Source organism: Corylus avellana, unplaced genomic scaffold (genome assembly GCF_965113065.1).
Source record: "Corylus avellana unplaced genomic scaffold, dhCorAvel1.hap1.2 HAP1_SCAFFOLD_235, whole genome shotgun sequence".
NCBI classification, from domain to species: domain Eukaryota; kingdom Viridiplantae; phylum Streptophyta; class Magnoliopsida; order Fagales; family Betulaceae; genus Corylus; species Corylus avellana.
In genome coordinates this window covers 1-19,635 of record NW_028290617.1, presented here as the reverse complement: position 1 = coordinate 19,635, position 19,635 = coordinate 1, and the positions used below count along the sequence as shown (strand labels likewise).

The 19,635-nt window shown below is 38.1% G+C and overlaps 2 protein-coding genes across 2 annotated transcripts; both read left to right on the top strand.

The window, feature by feature from the left end:
• Positions 1–209: 209 nt before the first annotated feature.
• Positions 210–7,017, top strand: LOC132186757 (COP9 signalosome complex subunit 1). The gene is made up of 6 exons (XM_059600791.2): positions 210–751; positions 2,013–2,333; positions 5,456–5,572; positions 5,703–5,788; positions 6,078–6,312; positions 6,591–7,017. The coding sequence occupies exons 1-6, from the start codon at positions 362–364 to the stop codon at positions 6,762–6,764; spliced, it is 1,323 nt and encodes a 440-aa protein (XP_059456774.1). The 5' UTR covers positions 210–361; the 3' UTR covers positions 6,765–7,017.
• Positions 7,018–7,851: 834 nt separating this feature from the next.
• On the top strand, positions 7,852–13,366 carry LOC132187113 (putative pectin methyltransferase QUA3). Its single transcript, XM_059601293.2, has 7 exons — positions 7,852–8,732; positions 9,882–10,085; positions 10,168–10,378; positions 10,464–10,725; positions 10,954–11,328; positions 12,005–12,100; positions 12,818–13,366. Exons 1-7 carry the CDS (start codon positions 8,307–8,309, stop codon positions 13,038–13,040), a joined length of 1,797 nt encoding a protein of 598 aa, XP_059457276.2. The 5' UTR covers positions 7,852–8,306; the 3' UTR covers positions 13,041–13,366.
• The last annotated feature ends 6,269 nt before the right edge of the window (positions 13,367–19,635 follow it).

Sequence of the window (19,635 nt, the reverse complement as noted above, 5' to 3'; positions counted from 1 at the left end):
CCTATTCTATAAGATGAGTTTAGCTTACGTGTCAAAAATGTATTGGGGCTACAAAATGGGTCTTTTACGCCAAGACCGAATAGCAAGGGCTCTCGTTCCATAATGTGATAATAAAAATTACCATGGATGAAATAAAAACTCATGAGACAACAAAACGACAACGTTCAGTATATCGAGCAACTCGTATAACATCCCGCACGTGCCGGATTCATCTCCTTCCGCTCACGCTGGACAGAAAGAGCAAAAGAACAAAGACGGCGAGCGACTGAGAGAGAGAGCACTTAATACTCCCAACCTTTTGCAGAAAAAACCCTAACTCTTACCCTAACCCTAATTCCTAAACCCATCAGTCACGCCCGGCATGGAACCTGAGGACGAGATCCACGCAAACGGCGGCGTGGAAGACGAGGAGGGGAGCATGAGCCGGAGCAGCAGGCCGATCATAAGCAGCGGCGAGCAGTTGGACGTGGAGGCCTACGCGAGCCTTTACCAGGGTCGCACGAAGATCATGCGGCTCCTCTTCATCGCGGACCACTGTGAGGACCACCCGGCAATGCGCGTGGAGGCTCTGCGCATGGCCTACGACGAGATCAAGAAGGGCGAGAACACCCAGCTCTTCCGCGAGGTCGTCCAGAAGATCGACGGCAAGCTCGGGCCCGACTATGGGATGGACTCCGCCTGGTGCGACATGGTCGACCGCAGGGCGGAGCTGAAGAAGGAGAAGCTTGAGAACGAGCTTAATGCCTATAGGGTATGTAATTCCCTTCTTTTATGTGTTAGTCCTCATATTGAATTGTATGAATACGAATTTGTTTGTGTATGGATGTGCTATAAGTGGAGATATTGTTCTCTATGTGTATGTGTAAACAGGGAATTTTTATTGGGGTTTAGATAAAGCTCGAGTAAAACTTGTATGTACAGGGTTTTAATAGGATTGACTTTTGAATGGGTTTTATTTATTTTTAATCACAATTTAGCTTATGGTATATTTGATTTCATGTTCTACCGGTTTTTCCCTGCATATGTTTCTTAGTGATAGGTGTATAGAAAATGAAGTGATATGAGGTTTTCATCTTATATTAGTGAAGGATGTGGTATCGTTGTAAGGTATTTTCTGGTATAGTTGAAGTGCGGTTGTATGGAAACATGTAGTCCTGTTGTATTTGTTTTTCGTAGTGTACATGTGGTTACTCATTTTTGTAAAGTGCTTGTTAAATGCTGAGTGGAAGTGCCTTTAGGTCAGAATAAGGTAATTTTTAAAAGCTGCAATTTCAATGCATATGAGTATGGTCTTTTTCTTTATATATATATATGAACCGATCAATATATATATATATATATATATATGAAACAGTCTAAAAATTTAAACATTGTTGGTCTGGTAATCTTTATGGTATGCATTCCATAGGGGTGTGGTCTTACTTTGTGCTTTACTTGTTGCCAATAAGTTAAACAATGTGAGATGATTTTATCTGAACCTTAGATTTTCATCTATTCAAACTTTAGAAAGAAAAACCATAAGCACCCAATAAGCTCTGGATATACAAATGTTTGGCTCAGTTGAACTATGCGTATTAAGAACCTTGTTTGTGGCTTTCCTTCATTTGAGATGGCCTCTTTGAAGCTTGCTGATGTGCTCGCCTCTCGTGGCCACCAAGCTTGCCGCCAGAGAGAAGAGAGAGGGAGAAGGGGCTGAGAGAGAGAGAGAGAGAGAGAGAGAGAGAGAGCATGCGAATAAAAAAAATGTTTGGAGAAGGTTGGTACTGTAGCTCCTTTTTATTTTAGCATAAGGATGCATAATTAGGTGTGGGGTAGTTTTGGGGGGTTCTATGTAAATTTTAGATAGAATGCAAGGATGCATAGGCGGATGTGAATGCTCTTACCCATGGACTAGTCTTTCTGTTTTGTTCAAACATCATAATCTAAGATCAATTTGCTGCTCATTTCTTCTATTGTCCCAAAGTATACCTTTCCCTGACCTCTCATTCCTCCTTCATTTACTTTCTTTGCAGACAAATTTGATCAAAGAAAGCATAAGAATGGGATACAATGATTTTGGAGATTTTTATTATGCTCATGGTGCACTTGGGGATGCTTTTAAAAATTATGTCCGCACTCGTGATTATTGCACTACTTCGAAACATATCATCCATATGTGTATGAGTGCAATTCTGGTCAGCATTGAGATGGGTCAATTCACTCATGTGACAAGCTATGTCAGTAAAGCAGAACAATCACCGGAAGCCCTTGACCCAATTACAGCTGCAAGACTACGTTGTGCTGCAGGATTGGCTCACTTGGAGGCTAAGAAATACAAGCTCGCTGCCCGTAAGGTTTGTTGGCTCATTTACTGTTTCACTATTAAATTTAAATGGTGCGTGTTTTGACTTGTAGCTTTGTGCTTTAATAAAGATCTTACTAATTTTGAAAACTGTGCTGTATGTATTTTAGTAAGTAGGCGTGCTGTAGTTGTTATAGTTAATGTTGACATCGTCTGCTATTATAAATATCATGCATTACTTGACTTCTTGAAACTCTCTGTTAGAGAAGGAAAGAGGAATTTCACCTTGGTGCATGTTTGGTAAAGTGTTTTGGGTTTTGTGTTTTGAAAATGCAAAAATTGAGAAGTGTTTTCAGTAGGGGGCAACATTTTAAAAGTGGTCTGTGGGATCCACAGAAGAAACTTCGTTTGGTAAAGTTTTTAAAAAGCAAAAATCTGATAATTGTCTTCAAAAAATTAAAAAAAACAAAAGCAAAAAATCCAGGGTAGCCACATGGCCACCCCCTCTCTTTTGCTGGGATGACTATTTTTTTAACAAAACATAAAATCTTTTATTTATTTATTTTATTTTCTCAAGTAACAAGTTAGCCTTAATGCTTGAAAAAATAAGTAACAAACAATGCTATATAAATCCAGGAAAGCTTCCTCAAGGGCCATCTCTCCACACCACACATCATGTCACGGGGCTAATTTTTCACCTTCGAATCAGCCACGTGATGGCCCTAAGCAACGCACCACCCAGTGCCTTAGGCAGCCAACACACCCTCACTAAACGAGGTTAGTGGAAAGCCAAGCACCGCACAAGCACAACACACTTTCTTTTACGGGAGCAACTCCTCCCAACCCTTACAATTCACTCAACGAATCTGTACAAGGACGGACTAGGGTCTACAGCAGCTTTGGAGCCCTTAGTCTCAACACAAACTCAGCCAAACGGCTTACAAGAGATACATGAATGACCCAGCCACCAAGGCTTTACAAGACAACAATGAGACTCTCACACAACCCATTGTTTCTCTCTACAAAGTCACTCAGCACTCACCCAAGTGTGTGGCCCTCTTCCACAACACTTGTCTGTTACAAGCAACCAGAATCTCCTATCTAGCAGCAAGCAACTTCGGCCTCCAGCAGCACTTCGGCAGTCTCCAGCACTCATAAGCCTTCTCTGCCCTAAGCACTCCTTCAGCTCACTTTGAGCTCTCAAGCTTCAGCCAAGCTTTCTCTCTTAGCTTCAGCTACTCAACCAAGCAGCCATGCCTTGCTTAAATAAGCCCCAGCATGGTTCTCAGCTCATGGCAGTGGGCTGCCACCTGGCTCTAGCCCACTGCAGCTACCAATGGGCATGCTGCCTCTCTTCAGCATGCCCTGCACCAGCCAACCACGTGTTGCAGGCCCCCTTGGCCCATTTGAATTTAGCCAACACCTTCAGCTTGTGCACTGCCATAAGGCAGCCAATATGTAGCCATCAGGAGGAAGAGCTTTGCTGCAGTGGGCTGCCACCTGGCTCCAGCCCACAGCCTGTTGCAGCTTGGTAATTTTCAGCAAGCAACCTGCCACCTGGACCAACTCCTTGGTCCATTTGAATTCAGCCAACGCCCTTGCTTGGCTTGCTGCCACAAGGCAGCTCATTTGTTGCAGTGGGCTGCCACCTGGCTCCAGCCTACTGCCTGTTGCAGTATGGTAATTTCAAGCAAGCAACCTGCCCCCTGGACCATGCTCCTTGGTCCATTTGAATTCAGCCAACGCCCTTGGTTAGCTTGCTGGCACAAGGCAGCCCTTGCAGCTCTCCTGCAAGCCCCAACTGCTCTATTGAAGCCCAACAAGCTTCCTGCCACTTGTCCAAGTCCTGCAGGCATGGCAGAGCACCACTCTGCCCCCTGTTGCAGGCAATCATCAGCCATGGGGCTTGGCCAGCGCCCCACACAATTCCACTGCTACACTCATGGTCTTTTAGCCTTCCAACTCCACTGCAAGGCAATCATAGAGCCCTGGCACAACAGGTCTTCTTGAACAAGGTAAGGCACCATGTGGCTGATCCAGCAAGCCATACCATGCTCAACAACACCATCACTTGGGCAGGGCAGTGCCACCACGTGGCCACTGCCTGCAGGCATTCATCCAGCATTGCTCAAAGGCATCTTGGGCGCCATGTGGCCCCTCTCAGCAGCATACTGCACCATGGTCCAGACAGACAAGCATACAAGGGCCTGGGCCTCGCCCAGCCCACTCATACAAGCGATCCCAGCAATCCATGCGCCCCACAGCAGCTTTTGGGCCAACAGCAACAAACCCAAGCGCCTTGACAGTGCATTGGCCACCCCCTTTGATCCTTTGCAGCCAGCTTTAGCCTTCTCCAAGCAGCATCCTCAACCTAGGCATGCCCCCTCATGCCTTGGCATAGTGGCCAGCAGGGGTGCAAAGCACTCATGCCCCTGCTGCCACGCCACAGCCACATTAGGGCCGTGACACATCATCCCATAATATGATCTTGGAACCATCTCTCAACTCAAATCTGGTATGGCTAGAAAACATCCTCCAACCCTTCCTAATATTCTTCCATAATCCCGCCCCATATGGCATTGTCGTCATCCAGACCTTTATGTTTGAAAAACTGCACTTATAGCTTGCTTACATGTGTGAATGCTTCATCATCCCCCTAAAAATTGTGAACTTTTCAATGGTGCATAAAAAGTGGCATTTTGTTGATTCTTTCTTCACTCGTATTCTTTCTTTTAGTTTAAGAGTTGAAAAAACTTTGTTGATAGGAGAAACTGTTTCTGTTTTAGTGCTATTTAGTCTACCTTGGAATTTCCGTTAACTTCTTGTCCTAGATTAAGGATATTCATTTTTTCACTACATGAACCTGTTTTGGATCATATGATAAAAAAGAATTAAGTGGATGGGGGTAGGTCTGGGTTCTAATCATGCCAATAGGGTTAAAAAAGGGCAAAAAGAAAAAACAAGAAAAATGTTGTTCATTCTTTTGCTTGAACTCAATTGCTCAGTCCTTTATGTGCCTTTCTGCTTTCTATCATTTTTGTGCGACTTGAAAATATGTATTCAAAATGATATTGAGGTTGCGTCTAATCATTGTAATTTATACTTACAAAAAGATCATAAAAATCTTTCATTTTATCTTGAATGTGGCATTTATTATCTTTTGTATGTTTGCAGTTCTTGGAAACAGGTCCTGAATTGGGAAGTCACTACAATGACGTCATTGCACCTCAAGATGTTGCAACATATGGCGGACTTTGTGCACTTGCAAGTTTTGACAGGACAGAACTGAAGGTATCTACTCTGTTTCTTCTTTTCTTTTCTTTTTTTAATTATTTATTTATTTATTTTTTGCCATTGTTATTGTTTTCAAGTGACATAATGAAAGTCCAACTATTTCTGATTCAATGCTTTCTTCTGGCAGAACAAAGTTATAGACAACGTGCACTTCCGGAATTTTTTAGAGTTAGTACCTGAAGTAAGGGAGCTTATTAATGATTTCTACTCGAGGTAACTTGATATGTTTGAACATGGGGCATGTGGCACTATGCTATATATGGGATATATTGTATGAAGGATTAGAATGAAATATATATATAGATTGCAGACTTAGAAGATTGGTTTTTGCATGTTAATAAAATTTGCTACACGTAATTTTTGTTTCCTAGAGTTGCAATGGTTGAAAGTTCAATTATCAACCCACCTCATACTGGACTATCTTCTTTTTATTTTGTTTTTTTTTTTTTTTGGGGGGGGGGGGGGGGGCTCGTCTAACAGAATTATTTCCCTTTTATTGCAGCCATTATGCCTCATGCCTGGATTACCTGGGAAATCTCAAAGCAAATCTGCTGCTTGACATCCATTTGCATGACCATGTTGAGACACTATATGATCAAATCCGTAACAAAGCCCTCATCCAGTATACACACCCATTTGTCTCTGTTGATATGCGAATGATGGCTAATGCCTTCAAAACAAGCATTGCAGGGCTAGAGAAGGAACTTGAAGCTTTGATTACAGACAATCAAATACAGGTTTTGTTTGGATTATCTTACTTGACCCTGGTTGTAACTAATGACAAACAGCTGAAAATTGAAAAAGTTCTATACTTGGTGATCTGGCTTACCTGTTCTCACAGTTTTTGACCTGAAATAAGTACAGTATTTATATATGAAGAGTAATTAAAACTCCCCAAGTGGCATCAAACTACTTAAAAGAATTCGATCCTGGATGCTGTGAAACCTATTCAAATTCAACCCTTAAACATCAGATATTGTATCCTGTACTAATCAAATGTATCATGTCCATGCAGGCTCGGATTGATTCACACAACAAAATTCTGTATGCACGTCATGCCGATCAAAGAAATGCAACTTTCCAGCGAGTTTTACAGACTGGCAATGAATTTGATCGTGATGTTAGGTCAATGCTGCTGAGAGCAGACCTTATTAAGCATGAATACAATCATAGGGCGAGGAAACTCTGAATTTCAATTTCAGCAGGAAGAAATTGTAGTATGACCAAGCTTTTTCTCTCATTTTTTTCTCATGCAATTGAGCTTGGTCCTTTGGCATGGCGAAGTGGGTTGGTTCTAAACGCCTAGAACAAGATGCTGTCTGTGGATGTGGTGGTGGTTTGCATTTTCAGGATACAAATGTCTGCAGCAATTAACTTAATATAAATGGTTACTATTTTGTACATGTTCGGATTTATATAATCAGTTGTTGTTTAATTCTTCATTTTTACTTGGTTTCTTTTTCTTTCCTTTTGGTTGGAATGTCTCTTTCAATTTTTTATTTTATTTTTATTTTTTTTAAATTATTTTAGAAAACCCTTAATGTGATCTGATTGGATGCACAAATGTATGCAGATATCTGTCTTGGAATTTCTTGTTTTTAATAATATAGCAATTTTCCCATGTCAGTTCTTTCAAGGCCCTTCCTTAGTGCAGTGATCGAAGGAGGAGTCCTATCCAACGGGCCCAAAAGACTCTTGTTTCGCTTTCTTGATGTGACGTTTAATTAAATTCCTTTTCGCTAATATTATTATTTACTTCGTTGTTGACAACTGAAGGCTTTATGCTGCACTGTCAAGAAACATTGATCTGAACACCTGACCTTCAATTAGACTTGAAACTAAGCACTGTGGTCGTATAAAAAGAATCCTGAATCTTGAATCATACTTGGTCAAAATTAGCTCAAGTGCTACTTTCATGGATTGAGATTAATTGGTGCATTCTGAGAGACTTCTGAATAGCAATTTAAAATCTGTTAAAAAAAAGAATCGTGCTCCTATTTTCATCCTTGGCTCAAATAGAAAAGAAGAAAAATCTTTTCTTTTTTTTCTCCATTAAAAATACAACCTCAGTGTGTTTAATGTGGAATTGTGGATTGTGACCAACCCAAGCTTGGTAAGATGGTCGAGCTACTTCAATTTTCCTCCATTTTTGTCATATTTGGCAAAATCCAATGCTGGACTCAACCATTAATAATCAGCCACACATTCATTCCTTTCTTGCCTTTAAACCCTTAACTAGCATATCAACGTCACAGAGCATCAAACACCCTGATCCTATCGGTAATTCCCCTTCCCCATCACTTCACAAATCACAGCTGTCCATCACATGCAGCACACTCGAAGCGTTCACCCGAATGATCCTTCATAGGAATCACAGCCTTGTGCATCTAATCCTCCACCCACCGACTTCATAAAATCCACTGCTTCTCACAAGCAACAGTCCACTGAAGAGGGTACTGTGGGTGTGTCTGGGTGAGCATATATATGAACCGTAAACGGAGTGCCAAATCTCTAAATCATTCCACAAGACGAAATCATTTTCTTTAAACACCAAAAATAGTTAACCCTAGAAATCCAATACTTCAAATATCTGTGTGTGTGATCCTCTCACAACCAACAAGGCAAAAACACACCAAAACAGAGAGTCATCTAATCCAACAAAACCTTACAATCCCACATAAAAAAACTCAGACCCACAAATGCCCATTTGATCAGATCCAAGAATAGAGAAATGGGTCACCTGAATTTGCCCACATCGAAGCGAAGCCCTCGGCAATGGAGGCTCTTGGACCTCGTCTCCGCGGCGTTCTTCGGCTTGGTCTTCCTCTTCTTCCTGCTCGTTTTCACGCCCCTCGGCGACTCGCTCGCCGCCTCGGGCCGCCAGGCGCTCCTCGTCTCCACCGCCGATCCGCGCCAGCGGCAGCGCCTCGTGGCGCTTCTGGAACTCGGGACCCAGTCGGCCACCGTGGATGCTTGCCCCGCCGAGTCCGTGGACCACATGCCCTGCGAGGACCCCAGGCGGAACAGCCAGCTGAGCAGGGAAATGAACTTCTACAGAGAGCGGCATTGCCCCCTGCCGGAGGAGACACCTCTCTGTCTGATCCCACCGCCCGATGGATACAAGATTCCCGTGCAGTGGCCCGAGAGCTTGCACAAGGTAACTGGGTTTGTTTGACACTGTTTGGTTGCTGAGAAAGTTTAAAGAAAACAGAAAGGAAAGAAAAATGTGTCTTTTTGAGATTGAATGTAGTGGTGCCTTGGTGTCGGTGTTTGTTTGGGATTTGGGAGTTTGTTCTTATTGTGATCTAGGGGTTGAATTTTAGGTAGTTAAGGTAGTATGCTGGAGATTATCAACTTATATTTGTTTCTATTTTATAAGGTTAGTTCACACTCCTTTAATTTTGTTAGGTTTTACAAACAGATACCCTGTTAAAACGAGCCAGAGATTAAATTTGTTTTCTTTTAGTTTTTGGTATTATTATCTCAGTTTGATGTAATTCATGGTGCAGAATTTTCTATAAAAGGAATTCTGTGATGTTTTATTGAACGCGTGATAATGTGCAACTTCATGATAAGGCATGAAGCCACCAAGCGTAGGGTCATGCCCCTATGTTTACTTTTTTGCTCTAGGACAAAGAGGTGCTCTGTCAACTTTGAAATCGAATCATTGATAAATGCTCCATAAACTATAAAATTCGATCATTGAGATTCTCACTTGAATTGTTGTTTTTAATAGGCTGTAAAAATCTAGCCGCCACAAGGCTTAAATAGCAGTGCATGACAATAACTGAAAGAACTTCCTTCTAAATAACTACTATGAAGATGAATCTCAATTAGATATTGTAGCATGCTGTAAACTTGCTTAGTACTGCTCTTCCTCCTCTCCCTCTCCCTCTCACTTCCTCCTGGGGCTTAGTACTGCTGCATGCGACCATGTTGATTATTTAGAAGTAAGTTTGGTGAAGCTCATGCATGGTTCTTATGTTGTTAATGTTCTTAAATTTGAAATTCAATCTTCAACTTGGATAGTAGTGGCTGCTGAAGGACAAAGTAGCCAAACTTGGATTGCTCCCAAGTAACAAAGTATCTTGCTAGAAAATCACATTTTATGTGAAGTACACCTGTGCTTAGTTTTCTTCTTTGCAAAAAGCAAATTCAAAAAAGAATTTGTCTGCTATAGCGTTCAAGAAATCACTATAAGAACATCCAATCCATATTGTTTGAATGTTATATGATGACATGATTTATCAGAAATTCATTTGTTATCTATCCATTTATTCTGAAGTATTGTTATGTTAATGTGCAGATATGGCACAGCAACATGCCACACAATAAAATTGCGGACAGGAAAGGTCATCAGGGATGGATGAAACGGGAAGGACCATACTTCATTTTCCCTGGTGGTGGCACAATGTTTCCTGATGGTGCAATACAGTATATCGAAAAGCTTGGACAATACATCCCTATTAGTGGCCGCACTCTCAGGACTGCTCTTGATATGGGTTGTGGGGTAGGAGCTGTTTTCCTGGATCTCTCTGAGACCTTTCTAGAATTTATGCTTTTCAACATCATGAAATATAGTCCTCTTTCAGGTGGCCAGTTTTGGGGGATATCTGCTAGCTGAAGACATTTTAACCATGTCATTTGCACCAAGAGATTCACATAAATCCCAGATACAATTTGCACTGGAGAGAGGGATTCCGGCATTTGTTGCCATGCTTGGAACTCGCAGACTCCCTTTTCCTGGATTCTCATTTGATTTGGTGCACTGTTCTCGATGTTTAATCCCTTTTACTGCTTACAGTGAGTTCTTTGTCAAATGTGGCCTCTCCTATGTTACACCACTACTGCTACTTTTTTTCATCATTACAAAAATCTGGCTTTGCAGATGCAACATATTTCATCGAAGTGGATCGGTTGCTTCGACCAGGAGGATATCTGGTCATCTCTGGTCCCCCTGTACAATGGCCTGGTCAAGACAAGGAATGGGCAGATCTGCAGGGTGTGGCTAGAGCATTGTGTTATGAACTTATTGCTGTGGATGGAAACACTGTTATCTGGAAAAAGCCTGCAGGAGATTCATGTCTCCCCAACCAAAATGAATTTGGTCTAGAGTTGTGTGATGAATCAGATGACCCAAGTTATGCATGGTAACTGTTCTTGGAACAATTTCTCAGTTTTGAAGGTTTTTTTTAGCACAAAAAGGGAGAAGGGGGTGTTAGAGGTTTATTTGTTGTCATTCCATACACTTGCTGTGATCATGTCTCAGGGATTTGTCTTTTGCTTACCTCATAAAGAGTACTGCTATTAACAAGGCCCGAATGAATGCAAAGATTTGGTGGGAATTCTGAATTATTTATCAAAAAAATGTTTTGCAGGTACTTCAAATTAAAAAAATGTGTAAGTAGGACCTCTTCTGTCAAGGGAGAACTTGCTGTTGCGATGATTCCAAAGTGGCCAGACAGGCTAACTAAAGCTCCTTCAAGAGCCACACTCATGAAAAATGGCATTGATGTATTTGAGGCTGACACTCGGCGGTGGGCAAGAAGAGCTGCTTACTACAAAAACTCATTAAATGTAAAGCTTGGAACCTCAGCTATACGTAACATCATGGACATGAATGCATTTTTTGGAGGCTTTGCGGCAGCACTAAAATCTGACCCTGTGTGGGTAATGAATGTGGTTCCTGCTCGCAAGACCTCTACTTTGTCAGTAATTTATGACAGAGGCCTTATTGGAGTCTACCATGATTGGTGAGTTTTCTTAGTATGTCTTGTTTGTCTCTTGAAAATAAATCTCCATAGGACTATCTCAAATAGTGTTGATCAATTCACATGCACTGTTCGTGTTATTCTTGAAGTTACCATCATAGGACTTGTATCTTCCTTAGAAGTGCACATCAATTCAATAATTAAATTTTTCACTATCAATTTTGAGTGTGTACATGTTAAAATGTACTCATTGCTATTTTTCTAAGAGGTACACTAAGACCCCTCTTGTTTTTTTATATCAGAGTTGATAGAATTGGTATCCAGTAAGATTCCCTCTTGCCTTTATGGGCTCTGTGCCTGTTAATTAACCAGAGATTTTCACCACTATTCACATATTCTATTTTTCCAGTAGATTTTTGCAAAAAATTTCTCAAGTTTGTTTCCATTTGAGGTACCTTACAGAAAACAACATATCTGCTCTGTTTTTCACTTCTAACAGCTTGGATTCCCTTTACCTAATTATGATGAAATTGATTAGAAGACCACAAAATCTTTTCCTTTAATTATAATTATGATGAAATTTATATTCACACGCTCACACACTAATCTCAATCCATTTTTTAACTTGGATTTGGATTCATTACTTGTTGGTTTTACTAGAACTATAATGGCTTTCTGGATAACTCTTATGGATGAAATAATGTATTAATGGTTCCAGGTGTGAGCCTTTCTCAACATATCCTAGGACCTATGATCTGATTCATGTATCTGGGATTGAATCGCTCATTAGAGATTCAGGTTCAGGGAAGAGCAGGTATTTCTACTTTGTAACCTCATCCTTCGTTGCTAGTTTCTGTTCCCTGAATTTTCCTGGCTTCTTTGAAATTTTTTTGGAATGTGTCAATATGGAGGATTTTTCCTGCTATTGAAAAATTATAATTTATATCTTAGAAAGGCAGTCACTATACTGATGATCTTTCTGTAAGTAAAGAGCGCCTAAGACAAGAGTTGGTTGAAATAGAAGAACAAGTATTTACAGCTTCATTACAAAATTGATGTGCTTTATTAAAATTATAGTGTAGTATGCATGCCATTAGTATTGCCTTGGGCATATCATTTTTCTGCATGTTATTTATGTCTATGGAGTGGTAATAGTGTCATACCCTGTTAAAAGCTGTGTGTTTAAGTCTTTAATAAAAGCTGAAAGTTAATATCCTCCATGGGCTATCTATCTACTGAGCTGTTGTGTCCTATGAAGAGTTTGCATGTGCATACCATGTCGCATATAATCTAACTTATGTTTGAGCCACCTTGCCACTTAAATATTATTTGGTGTTTTTAAGTTTTTTTCTGAAGTTGCTAGTTCCTGCAATGTATTCATGTTGGTTTCTAACAGCTGTATCCATACAAGTGAGATATGCTATCTCTTCAAACCTAAAGAGATGCTAACATCTGTTTGACCATAGAATTTGATAGATTCGATGATCTGTTATTGAAGTGCCTATGCTCATTGCTTTGAAATTCATTGCAGGTGTAACCTTGTGGATTTGATGGCGGAGATGGATAGAATTTTGCGTCCGGAGGGAACAGTTGTGATTAGAGATTCCCCTGAAGTGATTGATAAAGTAGCTCGCCTAGCTCGTGCTGTGAAATGGACGGCGACCATACATGAGAAAGAACCTGAATCGCACGGGAGAGAGAAAATACTTGTTGCAATTAAGAACTTTTGGAGTCTGTCTTCGTCATCCCACTGACATAGCCTTTGTTCTTTGTTAATGTTATGTAGGTTTTTTTTTTTTTTTTTTTTTTATAATCCTTTTCTCAAAGGCAAGATGCCATCTCAATGCATCAAAAGGATGCAGTTTTCTTTCTTGTTCCTCATCTTGTATGTTTATATTAGGAGATAGGAGAGTTAGAATGGGAAATATAAGAGGATGGAAAGACGTGCAGTTTTATGTGACAATACACATTGTTGGTGATGGTGGGAATTTGTATCCATTTACTTGTCTCCGTTCATTGTAATCTGATGTGGCTATTTATCATCGTTGATTTGATGATTCCGCATTGTTCTCCCTCCTTATTGGCAATTGGCATTCTCTTCTATATGCTCCTAGTCTTTCTTTCTTTTTTCCAAGTTTTTGGTATTCTTGGTCTTGTTACCAAAAAGTATATTAATTCTCTAAAAAAAAAAGTATATTAACACAAGCCCCATAATTCAATTGATTACTATAAGTCAATGGTTGGTCAATTTTTCATAAAAACAAAAGCCGCCTAAATCAATCTAATATATAATAGAAGGCTTACATCAGCATCCCATAAAAAGAATTGGTTCCATTTTCTGGGAATGCATAGTTTTTTTTTTTTTTTTTTCGGTGATGTGGGTGTATAGCCTTGATTGGCCACTTGGTGTAACAGTGGAGTCCCCTTATCATGTGCTTGTACACACACCCTCTTCAATTGTATTTATGGGACCAAATCAATTTCTAATTGCCAGATTATTTCTGGAAGGGGTTAGTTGCCCTTAATTGTGTAACTCATAAAACTTGCTTCTTGTTTAATATTAATTATTTCATTAAGATTCCTTTGCAATGCCATAACCAATGTAGATGAGTTTTTTATATTGTCTTCTGTGGTTTCAAACTTGTTCAAACACAAGTAGCTTCAAACTTCGTAGTTTTCAAAGTGCTATTGTCAAACTCAAAAGGCATGCGAGATTAGGTGGGTTAAGCTTGTCAAACAAACAACCCATGTTTTTTAAAAGTTCAAACTTCAAAAAATTTCAAAGTGTTAAAAACTCATCTCTAGGAAACTAGCTATTGTGTGGTGCAGCTAAAAACAGAAGCTATTATGCCGTAGAAAAACAATTCATATAATAGGGCAAAATGCTTTGCCTTTTTTAACAAAGCTTATGCGAAAAGTCAAATCTTTTTCCCCTTTATACCCATTAGGTAACCCTAGTAGTTTGTGTCCTCAATTTTGCAATTTTGCACCATCACCCTTGCCTAAAAGTTTTTTCTTTTTTTTAAAAAAAAATTATTTTTTATAACCGTCCTAATGTCTAAAACCAAATTTGAAGAACATATTTACGAAAAAGACATTGTCAATTCTATCTTTTAATCTTCTTTTCAATAAATCAAAAGTTTGACTCTGCCACGATAATGTTGAAGTTGGACTAAGTTATGACAAAGTTGTAACGAGTAGAGCCATGCAATTTAAGGCCCCATAGGGCCCCCACCTATGCAATTCAATGAATTGAATTCATTGATGAAGAGAGCAGGGGACCCTAATAGTAAGAAACAGAGCTGGAGCCCGCAGCCATGTTAACCAAACTCAAAGAGTAATAACTCCTGCAGTTGGCTTGTTTGCTCAAGAATGACACAACCAGCATCCCCTGAATTGTAGATACTCAACGTTTTACTTCATGCCTGATGGGCTTTTACTCATTTTGTACTTGAAAATTGTAAATAATGAAAGCGATAAAGTTACTCATCACAACTTATTACCATGTTTGGTGATTAAGGCTCCCTGTAAAAAGTTTTTTGTCAGAAAAATATTTTCAACCATTTTTTTTTTTTTTTAAATGTATTCAAAATAATTATTAGAGAATACTTTTTTGCTTGTACCGTAATTATAAAATGAACAACAGCCAAAAACGTCCTGCGACTTCCGTTAGAGGCGGGCAGAGCTCCCGTGGTTTGAGAAGTAGAAACTCAAATTCAAAAACTATTATTTTTCGGTTGCACCAAAGACAATAAAATATGAAGAAAAAAAAAAGAAAAAATTGCCGAAACAAACGGAACCTAAGTTTATGTTAAAGTATTAATTAATTAAATAATTAATTTTTTTAAAAAAAATTTATCAATTAATCAGTAATAATTTAATATAGTATCAAAGTTGGGGTTTGAGTTATAAATTTGAGTTTACACTATCCTCCAATTGTGGATTTATCAAGATTGGGAAAAACCAAAAAGGCCATTTTCATCATTCTATGAGGCTTCCCCCAAAGTCTCAACGACAACGTAATTAATATATATAGTCAAGAAAATGAAATTTGAAAGAGCCCCATGTGTCATGTGTTCAAACTCAAACAGACTCCGGTCTTATAAATTTTGTAGGTGTGAATCGTTCAAGCAAAATGAATTGCAAAAGTTCAACTTCAAAGACTCTGAAAAATGACGAATGCCCTTTTCATGCATAATGTATACCCAAAAAAAAAAAAAAAAAAAAAAAATCTGGACCATAAAATAATTCATCGTTGCTTGCTTATATCTGGGGTCGTTAAATGTAAACGGGTGGAAATGGAGTGGCATAAATACAACAGCTAAGGCAATGGTGTGGTGGGCCTTGGTCTAAGTGTGGAAATAGTGTAAAATAGTCGTTCTCTCTCTCTCTCTCTCTCTCACTCTCACAACCTGGAGGAAATAGTCATGAAATAGGACCTCCATGAATGGATAGAACGTTGAAGATCTGAATGGAGTCCCGTTCTCAAATTGAGGGTGATGGGTCATGTTGGGGGAGGGGTGTGGGGGTGTGGGTCTATGGATGGCAACATAACCCTCACCCACCTCCATTGCCTTTACAATAACTCTTTTATGGAACTTGTTTGGTGTTGAATTTTCAAACCCAATGAGGATTTATTTATTTTGACTATCATTTTTAAGCAGAGTTATGTTGTTCACTTGTTTGCACACAAGGAAACATTATGTGCAAAGCCCACTAAAGACAAGATTAACAGAGGCATAGATGGACTTGTAATGCGAGTGATCCACGGGGATTAATGGACATAAGTCTCGTTAGCATCATATCATGGAGACGAAAACCCTTGTCGTCTCCCTTACCAAACCACTTGGGAGTAAGCCCCTTGCCACTAAGCCAATTCCTCCAGAGGTGGCGGGTGTATGATACATTTATTTTTTTGGATGAGGCAAAAATTTGAGGCACTATATATAAATCTATAACACTATTTTTTTTTTCTTAGGTAATGAATCTTAGTCGGTCCATTATTGGATGAATTGAGAGAATGTAGTTGATTGGTAAGGGTGAAAAGATAACCAAAAAGGAAAGATACATAAAGAAGTGAGCTGGACTTCCTAATTGTGGCGACAATTGAAGACAGCGGTAGCTAGCTAGATTCAATCATAGTTGTCTAATGTTTTAGGTTTGAGTGGTTGCTACGTGGTAAATTATGGTTCTTGTGTTCCCTACTTTGATGCCTTAATGCAAGGAATAGGATCCTTAACCATTTCACGGTCCAATTTTGTTATATTATATTTAATGGTGTATATAGTGCTACATTATTTAAATGACACGATAATATATTCATCATGTGATAGAAATTAAAGAGAGTGATAGCTGTTCTTCATGTTAGATTTGCGGCAAATTCTGGCCAATTTCTCTAAAATCTTTTTCATTAACAGCAGCTTCTAGTTTGAGGTTTAGGCAAACCGGGATTTCTACTGCACCATTAGAGTTGATAGTTTACATTATAACAAGAAAAAAAAAATAGAAAATTTTGCACTAACAAATCATATATGTATATATGTTATGAATTTGAAATTACATTACATGCATGTTATGCCTAGTTATTTTACTTTCATGTATATATATATATATATATATATATAGCATTTTTTTATTTTTTTTTTCTGTCAGCTCATGCTGCTTATATTGCAGGTAAGAAAAAAGTGACTGAAACTTGATATGCCAAACAACTTCAGCAAATCAATGCTTGATATAAATTTGTTTAGTTGGTGATCAATTAAGAGTTTTGATGGTGGATCATTCATAGTCGATGATCGATGAGGCATTCAAGTTTTCATTGATTTAATTAGTTCCTCCCACCCCCACCTCCCCTCCCAAAAAAAAAAAAGGAAGTTCATAATAATTTCTATGAATCCAATTCCTATGGAAATGAAATTTGTTTCTAATATTATTATTATTATTATTATTTTTTGAATAAAAGCTCAGTGTGATATTATTAAGGCAATATCTGAGAGCACAGAACATTACACTCTGCCTCAAGAATAGTCCGAATACAATCTGGAGGATCAGAACACCAAACCATATCCATCTGTTCGTGCACCGCCTATTTCGCTAAGACATGAGCAACCCGATTAGTTTCACGTGGAACAAAAACGAGCTTCCAGCAAACAAATCCTGCTAAAGCGATCTGGATATCAGCCACCAAGTGACCTTGGTTACTGTCATCAGGTTCCTTTGTTTCTAATATTATTGATTTAAACATAAGCAAAGACGGATTTATGGTGGAAGTGGCCATGGTCCCCCCCAAATTACAATAAAAAAAAAAAATAAAATAAAAAAAAGGTTTTAAGGTAAAAATAAAAAATAAATAAAAAATTATTTTTTGCCAATTGGTCCCTCCTCAAATTTTTTTTTTGGCCCTTAGTTCCTCTCCAAATTGAAAGTTGGATCCATTCATGAACATAAGGAAATGATTTCATATTATTTCGATTGGTTTTTATTTATGACATCAATTTTCTTCAAACCAGTTTGGAGGAAATATCATCTAACCTATTTAAAATAGTGTTAAATGTCTATAAACATTTAAAACACACATTAAATTCTTAAGGTCATTAATAATAATTTACTAACTTAGACTAACATTTCAAATATTTATAGACACTTTGCACTATTTTAAATTAATTGAAAGATATTTCTTCCAGACTAATTTGAAGGTCCTTTTATTTATATGAGTCAAGCTTGCACTATAGGTACCCAATATGATGACATATTTAGCTAACCTTGAAAACCTATGTTTTTGTTTTTATCATTGTAAATATCGTAATAATGTGATAAATAATTAAATATACCCTTCAACTTTCCGGCAGAAAAAACCAATCATAAATATTGTCTTCAGATAGTCATGCATATATCTTATAATAGCAATAAGATAAATCATGAACTTTACATTATCATAATTTCTCAATTACGTTCTTAAGAGGTAACTCAATCGGCTAGGACTATGCCTAATAAAACAGAAATCACTAGTTTGAATTTTCCTCTCCCTCTTGTGCGGACATGTAAAAAAAAAAAAAAAAAATTGAATAACAATGACGCAGTTTAATTAAGATACTACTGACATGAGCCATAAATATTAATTTATGACTAATTCTAGTACCATTTCATTAAATGGTCATAATTAATTTATTTTAAACATACTAGAGCCATAATATAAAATATAATTATATAAGAAACAAAAAAGCGAATTAGAAAAGAAAATGATGTGGAGCCAAAAGCCTGGTAGCTAATGATAGTGAAATGTCTATATGTAACAAAAGAAAAGGTGGGTTCAAAGCTCAAACAAAAGTACGTTAATTGTTCCGAGAGGTAGCTCAATCGGCTACGCCTAATGAAGTGGAGGTCACAACTCACTAGTTCAAATTTTTCTTTCCCCTCTTGTGCGGACATATATATATATATATATATATAGTTACAGTAATTAATTAATGGGCATAAACAATCGGATAATATCCTTTCCATTTCAGTGAAATGATCCTCTCCAGTCTCCAGTGGGTATTGTGAAATGGCTTGAAGACTTGAACCTGCATTATTGTGCTTTTAAGACATTATTTCTTTACGAATTTTCTTCAATATATATATATATATTATTTCTTTACACGAGTGAAGAGTTGCACGAGGACTTAACAAACACTTTACACTTCAATAATGGAACACAACAATTTTATCGCTATGAACATTAATCATCCAATAATTGACAATTTAATTAAAGAAAGCTTATAGTAATTTACACCACTAATTTGATTGTGGGTATTAATATGCATGACGAAGCATGTTTGTATTTAGTAGACTAGCTATCAGGTGACAATTCTTTTAATTCATCCAGATTTAATATATATTTTTTAATTAATTGAAGGTATTAATATGTTACATGTTACATATATCATAATTAACACTATTTACCTATTTAAGGGGTCTCACGCAATGATTTATGAAGCTAACTATGGGGAAGGAGATTTCATAGAGGTAGTAAACAAGGGGCTTGATTTAAGATCTTTCAATTATTATTGACGGAAATCATGACCTGAAGTCATAACAGCCTTTAAATGAACCAATTCGTTCGATAATCTTTTTGTTTTAACTCAATTTGTGATTGCAGATACTCGCTCGCGACTATAAAAACAAACTTGATTATTAAGTGACACATACCTGAATCATTTGATGAAACTTGATTAAAGCTTGCAAGTATAGCTCGTATACACATGTTTATATATGTGTATTAACATATACTAACGTTGTATTAACAAAAATATCAAGTTAGTATAATTTAACCAACTAACTAACTATATAAGCTTAATTATGATTATATAT

Excerpts from the sequence above, each read along its gene's own strand:
- LOC132186757 (XM_059600791.2), top strand. The coding sequence starts at position 362 with ATGGAACCTGAGGACGAGATCCACGCAAACGGCGGCGTGGAAGACGAG. Across the intron at positions 2,334-5,455 it reads ACAAGCTCGCTGCCCGTAAG|TTCTTGGAAACAGGTCCTGA; the intron begins GTTTGTTGGCTC and ends GTATGTTTGCAG. Across the intron at positions 6,313-6,590 it reads TTACAGACAATCAAATACAG|GCTCGGATTGATTCACACAA; the intron begins GTTTTGTTTGGA and ends ATGTCCATGCAG.
- LOC132187113 (XM_059601293.2), top strand. The coding sequence starts at position 8,307 with ATGGGTCACCTGAATTTGCCCACATCGAAGCGAAGCCCTCGGCAATGG. Across the intron at positions 10,726-10,953 it reads GATGACCCAAGTTATGCATG|GTACTTCAAATTAAAAAAAT; the intron begins GTAACTGTTCTT and ends AATGTTTTGCAG. Across the intron at positions 12,101-12,817 it reads TCAGGTTCAGGGAAGAGCAG|GTGTAACCTTGTGGATTTGA; the intron begins GTATTTCTACTT and ends AATTCATTGCAG.